The sequence below is a fragment of the Xenopus tropicalis genome, chromosome 10 (assembly GCF_000004195.4).
Source record: "Xenopus tropicalis strain Nigerian chromosome 10, UCB_Xtro_10.0, whole genome shotgun sequence".
Lineage (NCBI taxonomy): Eukaryota > Metazoa > Chordata > Amphibia > Anura > Pipidae > Xenopus > Xenopus tropicalis.
In genome coordinates, this window is record NC_030686.2 from 52062605 (window position 1) to 52070698 (window position 8094).

General features: G+C 58.7%; 1 protein-coding gene across 2 annotated transcripts in view; it reads right to left on the reverse strand.

Moving 5' to 3' along the window:
• utp6 (UTP6 small subunit processome component) overlaps positions 1-5187 on the reverse strand; it is a 43036-nt gene extending 37849 nt beyond the window's left edge. The window contains exons 1-2 of one of the 2 annotated variants that reach the window (XM_031894109.1): positions 4907-5187; positions 1786-1870 (exon numbers count right to left, since the gene is read on the reverse strand). In XM_031894109.1, the coding sequence (XP_031749969.1) occupies positions 1786-1870; positions 4907-4998 (177 nt within the window). In that variant the 5' untranslated portion in view covers positions 4999-5187. 2 annotated transcript variants of the gene reach the window in all.
• Positions 5188-8094: the final 2907 nt, after the last annotated feature.

An 8094-nucleotide genomic window follows, 5' to 3' on the forward strand; every position in this document is an offset into this window, starting at 1 on the left:
CCCCAGCCTGCCTGTCTCTAAGGAGGCAGAGGAACCAGGGAAGGCAGAGTATGGCACACACAGGCAGCATAGGGCAGGCAGGGTATGGCACACACAGGCAGCATAGGGCAGGCAGAGTATGGCACACACAGGCAGCATAGGGCAGGCAGAGTATGGCACACACAGGCAGCATAGGGCAGGCAGAGTATGGCACACACAGGCAGCATAGGGCAGGCAGAGTATGAAACACACAGGCAGCATAGGGCAGGCAGAGTATGAAACACACAGGCAGCATAGGGCAGGCAGAGTATGCACACACAGGCAGCATAGGGAAGGCAGAGTACGGCACACACAGGCAGCATAGGGCAGGCAGAGTACGGCACACACAGGCAGCATAGGGCAGGCAGAGTATGAAACACACAGGCAGCATAGGGCAGGCAGAGTATGGCACACACAGGCAGCATAGGGAAGGCAGAGTACGGCACACACAGGCAGCATAGGGCAGGCAGAGTATGAAACACACAGGCAGCATAGGGCAGGCAGAGTACGGCACACACAGGCAGCATAGGGCAGGCAGAGTATGAAACACACAGGCAGCATAGGGCAGGCAGAGTATGGCACACACAGGCAGCATAGGGAAGGCAGAGTACGGCACACACAGGCAGCATAGGGCAGGCAGAGTACGGCACACACAGGCAGCATAGGGCAGGCAGAGTATGCACACAGGCAGCATAGGGCAGGCAGAGTATGGCACACACAGGCAGCATAGGGAAGGCAGAGTACGGCACACACAGGCAGCATAGGGAAGGCAGAGTATGGCACACACAGGCAGCATAGGGCAGGCAGAGTATGGCACACACAGGCAGCATAGGGCAGGCAGAGTATGAAACACACAGGCAGCATAGGGCAGGCAGAGTATGGCACACACAGGCAGCATAGGGAAGGCAGAGTACGGCACACACAGGCAGCATAGGGCAGGCAGAGTACGGCACACACAGGCAGCATAGGGCAGGCAGAGTATGGCACACACAGGCAGCATAGGGCAGGCAGAGTATGGCACACACAGGCAGAGTAGGGCACACACAGGCAGCATAGGGCAGGCAGAGTAGGGCACACACAGGCAGCATAGGCAGGCAGAGTAGGGCACACACAGGCAGCATAGGGCAGGCAGAGTAGGGCACACACAGGCAGCATAGGGCAGGCAGAGTATGGCACACACAGGCAGCATAGGGCAGGCAGAGTATGAAACACACAGGCAGCATAGGGCAGGCAGAGTATGGCACACACAGGCAGCATAGGGCAGGCAGAGTATGAAACACACAGGCAGCATAGGGCAGGCAGAGTATGGCACACACAGGCAGCATAGGGCAGGCAGAGTATGGCACACACAGGCAGCATAGGGAAGGCAGAGTATGGCACACAAAGGCAGGGTAGGGCAGGCAGAGTATGGCACACACAGGCAGCATAGGGCAGGCAGAGTATGGCACACACAGGCAGCATAGGGCAGGCAGAGTATGGCACACACAGGCAGGGTAGGGCAGGCAGAGTATGGCACACACAGGCAGTATAGGGAAGGCAGAGTATGGCACACACAGGCAGCATAGGGCAGGCAGAGTATGGCACACACAGGCAGCATAGGGCAGGCAGAGTATGGCACACACAGGCAGCATAGGGCAGGCAGAGTATGGCACACACAGGCAGCATAGGGCAGGCAGAGTATGGCACACACAGGCAGCATAGGGCAGGCAGAGTATGGCACACACAGGCAGCATAGGGCAGGCAGAGTATAGCACACAAGCCAGTTACCTGCAAGTAGCTGAGAAAATCCTGTTTATCAACAGTCCTCCGTTTCAGCTTGTATTCTAGCGATGTGACTTTCTTAATGATTATCCTGCAATGAGAGGGCTGAGAATCAGAACGTGGCACGTTACACACACACAGATATGGAGGGGCCATGCATTACAAGATAAGACGCTATTAGACTGTAAGCTCCACAGGGGCAGGGTGTAACTGGGTGGGGGGAGAGAGAGGGGCTATGGGATGCCTAATAGTCACCCCCACAAACTGTAGGTCAAACAGTAGATGTAGGAAGTGATAGGGTTAAGTTGCTATGGATGGAAACTCCCCCCAGTGCTACCCCCTAGTTACTAGGCAGAGGCCCAGTTACTAGAGACAGTGCTACCCTTTAGTTACTAGGCAGACGCCCAGTTGCTAGGGACAGTGCTACCCTTTAGTTACTAGGCAGAGGCCCAGTTGCTAGGGACAGTGCTACCCTTTAGTTACTAGGCACAGGCCCAGTTGCTAGGGACAGGCAGAGGCCCAGTTGCTCGGGACAGTGCTACCCCCTAGTAACTAGGTACAGGCCCAGTTGCTAGGGACAGCGCTACCCCCTAGTTACTAGGCAGAGGCCCACTTGCTAGGGACTGTGCTACCCCCTAGTTACTAGGCAGAGGCCCACTTGCTAGGGACAGTGCTACCCTTTAGTTACTAGGAAGAGGCCCAGTTGCTAGGGACAGTGCTACCCCTTAGTTACTAGGCAGAGGCCCAGTTGCTAGGGACAGTGCTACCCCCTGGTTCCTAGGCAGAGGCCCAGTTGCTAGGGACAGTGCTACCCCCTGGTTCCTAGGCAGAGGCCCAGTTGCTAGGGACAGTGTTACCCCTTAGTTACTAGGCAGAGGCCCAGTTGCTAGGGACAGTGCTACCCCCTGGTTCCTAGGCAGAGGCCCAGTTGCTAGGGACAGTGCTACCCCCTGGTTCCTAGGCAGAGGCCCAGTTGCTAGGGACAGTGTTACCCCTTAGTTACTAGGCAGAGGCCCAGTTGCTAGGGACAGTGCTACCCTTTAGTTACTAGGCAGAGACCCAGTTGCTAGGGACAGTGCTACCCCCTGGTTCCTAGGCAGAGGCCCAGTTGCTAGGGACAGTGTTACCCCTTAGTTACTAGGCAGAGGCCCAGTTGCTAGGGCAGTGCTACCCCCTGGTTACTAGGCAGAGGCCCAGTTGCTAGGGACAGTGCTACACCCTGGTTACTAGGCAGAGGCCAGTTGCTAGGGACAGTCTTACCCCCTGGTTAATAGGCAGAGCCAGTTGCTAGGGACAGTGCTACACCCTGGTTACTAGGCAGAGGCCCAGTTGCTAGGGACAGTGCTACCCCCTGGTTAATAGGCAGAGGCCCAGTTGCTAGGGACAGTGCTTACCCCCTGGTTACTAGGCACAGGCCAGTTGCTAGGGACAGTGCTACCCCTGGTTAATAGGCAGAGGCCCAGTTGCTAGGGACAGTGCTACCCCCTGGTTACTAGGCAGAGGCCCAGTTGCTAGGGACAGTGCTACCCCCTGGTTAATAGGCAGAGGCCCAGTTGCTAGGGACAGTGCTACCCCCTGGTTACTAGGCAGAGGCCCAGTTGCTAGGGACAGTGCTACCCCCTGGTTAATAGGCAGAGGCCCAGTTGCTAGGGACAGTGCTACCCCCTGGTTACTAGGCAGGCCCAGTTGCTAGGGACAGTGCTACCCCCTGGTTAATAGGCAGAGGCCCAGTTGCTAGGGACAGTGCTACCCCCTGGTTAATAGGCAGAGGCCCAGTTGCTAGGGACAGTGCTACCCCCTGGTTAATAGGCAGAGGCCCAGTTGCTAGGGACAGTGCTACCCCCTGGTTACTAGGCTCACACAATAACACCCTTGTGCTTGTTTAACAGCAGCAGAGCAGTGTAGTTGCACATCCCCCTGGATAAGAGAGTCCGGAGCCCTGTCCCCCCCCCCCCCCCGGCAGTAGTAGCCCAGGGGTGCAGTTACCCACAATCCTGCCTCATTTGCTACAGGAGCAGCTGCACCCCAAGAGCTCACACCCGGGGCCCTACAGCCCAGCAACGCCCGGGGCCCCCCAGCCCAACAATACCCGGGGCCCCCCAGCCCGGCAACACCCGGGGCCCCCCAGCCCGGCAACACCCGGGGCCCCCCAGCCCAACAATACCCGGGGCCCCCCAGCCCGGCAACACCCGGGGCCCCCCAGCCCGGCAACACCCGGGGGCCCCCCCCCAGCCCGGCAACACCCGGGGCCCCCCAGCCCGGCAACACCCGGGGCCCCCCAGCCCAACAACACCCGGGGCCCCCCAGCCCAACAATACCCGGGGCCCCCCAGCCCAACAATACCCGGGGCCCCCCAGCCCAACAATACCCGGGGCCCCCCAGCCCAACAATACCCGGGCCCCCCCAGCCCAGCCCAACAATACACGGGGCCCCCCAGCCGCAATACCCGGGGCCCCCCAGCCCGGCAATACCCGGGGCCCCCCCAGCCCGGGCAATACCCGGGGCCCCCCCAGCCCAATACCGGGGCCCCAGCCCAACATACCCGGGGCCCCCCAGCCCAACAATACCCGGGGCCCCCCAGCCCAACAATACCCGGGGCCCCCCCAGCCCAACAATACCCGGGGCCCCCCAGTCCCAACAATACCCGGGCCCCCCAGCCAAACAATACCCGGGCGGCCCCCAGCCCAACAATACCCGGTGGCCCCCCAGCCCAGCAATACCCGGGCCCCCAGCCCAACAATACCCGGGGCCCCCCAGCCCAACAATACCCGGGGGCCCCCCAGCCAACAATTACCGGGGCCCCCCAGCCCAACAATACCCGGGGCCCCCAGCCAACAATACCCGGGCCCCCCAGCCCAGCAATACCCGGGGCCCCCCAGCCCAGCAATACCCGGGGCCCCCCAGCCCAGCAATACCGGGGCCCCCCCAGCCCAACAATACCCGGGGCCCCCCAGCCCAACAATACCCGGGGCCCCCCAGCCCAACAATACCCGGGGCCCCCCAGCCCAACAATACCCGGGGCCCCCCAGCCCAACAATACCCGGGGCCCCCCAGCCCAACAATACCCGGGGCCCCCCAGCCCAACAATACCCGGGGCCCCCCAGCCCAACAATACCCGGGGCCCTACCGCACTTCCTTCCCAGTCAGGAGCCCGATTCGCTCCAACTGTTCCAACTCCGGGATCCGATCCTCTATCCGCCGCTGCACAAACTCCGCCATCCCGCAGCCCGGCCGCCTAAACACGTGCGCGCTACTTCCGGTGTCCCTTCCGCCCCTTCCGCCCGGGAACCCGCCCCCCCTGCAAAGGTTCCTACCGGCTCTCTAGTCTCCCCCAGGGACATTGGAACCCCAGTAATGCAGGGGGGGGGGGGTTGCTATGGGTAACGGTAGTGGTGCCCTGTCAGTAAATATAAGGCTTCCACTCCAGATCCGGAGGGCAGTGTCCCATTCAGTTGGTCTGCTTTGTATCCCAGTCTGGGCCCTCCCCCTAGTGCCTCCGATCCTCATCCAATGGAACTGCTAACGATTTGTATTAATTGTTTATATGTACAAGTAACTGTACTGTCTTTGTACCGCTCTATTCTGTAATGCGCTGAGTAAACTGATGGCGCTATATAAATAGTAATAATAATGATAACAATAAGTGTAACATCACTGCCCCCTCCTGGTACCTGCTTGGTACTACATGCCCTGTATCCCTCAGCTGTATCCCCTCTATGGCTACATTGTGTCCCGTGTAACATCACTGCCCCCTCCTGGTACCTGTTTGGTACTACATGCCCTGTATCCCTCAGCTGTATCCCCTCTATGGCTACATTGTGTCCCGTGTAACATCACTGCCCCCTCCTGGTACCTGCTTGGTACTACATGCCCTATATCCCTCAGCTGTATCCCCTCTATGGCTACATTGTGTCCTGTGTAACATCACTGCCCCCTCCTGGTACCTGTTTGGTACTACATGCCCTGTATCCCTCAGCTGTATCCCTTCTATGGCTACATTGTGTCCCGTGTAACATCACTGCCCCCTCCTGGTACCTGTTTGGTACTACATGCCCTGTATCCCTCAGCTATATCCCTTCTATGGCTACATTGTGTCCCGTGTAACATCACTGCCCCCTCCTGGTACCTGTTTGGTACTACATGCCCTGTATCCCTCAGCTGTATCCCTTCTATGGCTACATTGTGTCCCGTGTAACATCACTGCCCCCTCCTGGTACCTGTTTGGTACTACATGCCCTGTATCCCTCAGCTGTATCCCCTCTATGGCTACATTGTGTCCCGTGTAACATCACTGCCCCCTCCTGGTACCTGTTTGGTACTACATGCCCTGTATCCCTCAAGCTGTATCCCCTCTATGGCTACATTGTGTCCCGTGTAACATCACTGCCCCCTCCTGGTACCTGTTTGGTACTACATGCCCTATATCCCTCAGCTGTATCCCCTCTATGGCTACATTGTGTCCCGTGTAACATCACTGCCCCCTCCTGGTACCTGTTTGGTACTACATGCCCTGTATCCCTCAGCTGTATCCCCTTACACAGGACACAATGTAGCCATAGAGGGGATACAGCTGAGGGATATAGGGCATGTAGTACCAAACAGGTACCAGGAGGGGGCGGTGATGTTACATAGGGTATGTAGTACCAAACAGCATCTGCTGCAATGAGGACACATCAGCCCTAATCACAATGTTCAGGAAAGAATCCATCCCTAGAGAGTCAGTGACAAGGTCCCGCCGAAGCCATCTTTAATACAGTGCCAAAGTGCCAGCCAATCACAGCACAGGAAAGAGAGAAGTGATTCCCTCTATTATGAAAGAAGCCAGGAACCATCTTGTTGGTACCATTTAATATACAGGGGGCTTGGGAATAGGGTTAAACTGTGAGTCACTGAGCTTGTGACAAAGGGGCCCCATGGGTGTTGGCCTATCGGGCCCCTCTGCCCGTTCTGTTCTTAGAGACAGCAGAGCCAAGTAGTGATGAGAGTGTCTCGGGGTAATGAGAGTGACATGCCTGGGGACAAGAGACAGAGTATACGGGATATGTATGTATGTATAACTTTATTTATAAAGCTCCACAAGGGTACGCAGCGCTGTACATGCAGCAGTCACGCATTTGGCACAGTCCCTGCGTACAAATAAATGTAGCTCCAACCAACCCGTCCCGTCCCACAGCTCCATCTGTAGCTCCAACCAACCCGTCCCGTCCCACAGCTCCATCTGTAGCTCCAACCAACCCGTCCCGTCCCACAGCTCCATCTGTAGCTCCAACCAACCCGTCCCGTCCCACAGCTCCATCTGTAGCTCCAACCAACCCGTCCCGTCCCACAGCTCCATCTGTAGCTCCAACCAACCCGTCCCGTCCCACAGCTCCATCTGTAGCTCCAACCAACCCGTCCCGTCCCACCAGCTCCATCTGTAGCTCCAACCAACCCGTCCGTCCCCAGCTCCATCCCGTCCCGCAGCTCCATCTGTAGCTCCAACCAACCCGTCCCGTCCCGCAGCTCCATCTGTAGCTCCAACCAACCCGTCCCGTCCCGCAGCTCCATCTGTAGCTCCAACCAACCCGTCCCGTCCCGCAGCTCCATCTGTAGCTCCAACCAACCCGGCCCATCCCACAGCTCCATCTGTAGCTCCAACCAACCCGGCCCATCCCACAGCTCCATCTGTAGCTCCAACCAACCCGGCCCTTCCCACAGCTCCATCTGTAGCTCCAACCAACCCGTCCCGTCCCACAGCTCCATCTGTAGCTCCAACCAACCTGTCCCGTCCCGCAGCTCCATCTGTAGCTCCAACCAACCCGCCCCGTCCCGCAGCTCCATCTGTAGCTCCAACCAACCCGGCCCATCCCACAGCTCCATCTGTAGCTCCAACCAACCCGGCCCGTCCCACAGCTCCATCTGTAGCTCCAACCAACCTGTCCCGTCCCGCAGCTCCATCTGTAGCTCCAACCAACCCGGCCCTTCCCACAGCTCCATCTGAAGCTCCAACCAACCCGGCCCTTCCCACAGCTCCATCTGTAGCTCCAACCAACCCGGCCCCTTCCCACAGCTCCATCTGTAGCTCCAACCAACCCGGCCCTTCCCACAGCTCCATCTGTAGCTCCAACCAACCCGGCCCTTCCCACAGCTCCATCTGTAGCTCCAACCAACCCGGCCCGTCCCACAGCTCCATCTGTAGCTCCAACCAACCCGGCCCGTCCCACAGCTCCATCTGTAGCTCCAACCAACCCGGCCCTTCCCACAGCTCCATCTGTAGCTCCAACCAACCCGCCCCACAGCTCCATCTGTAGCTCCAACCAACCCGTCCCACAGCTC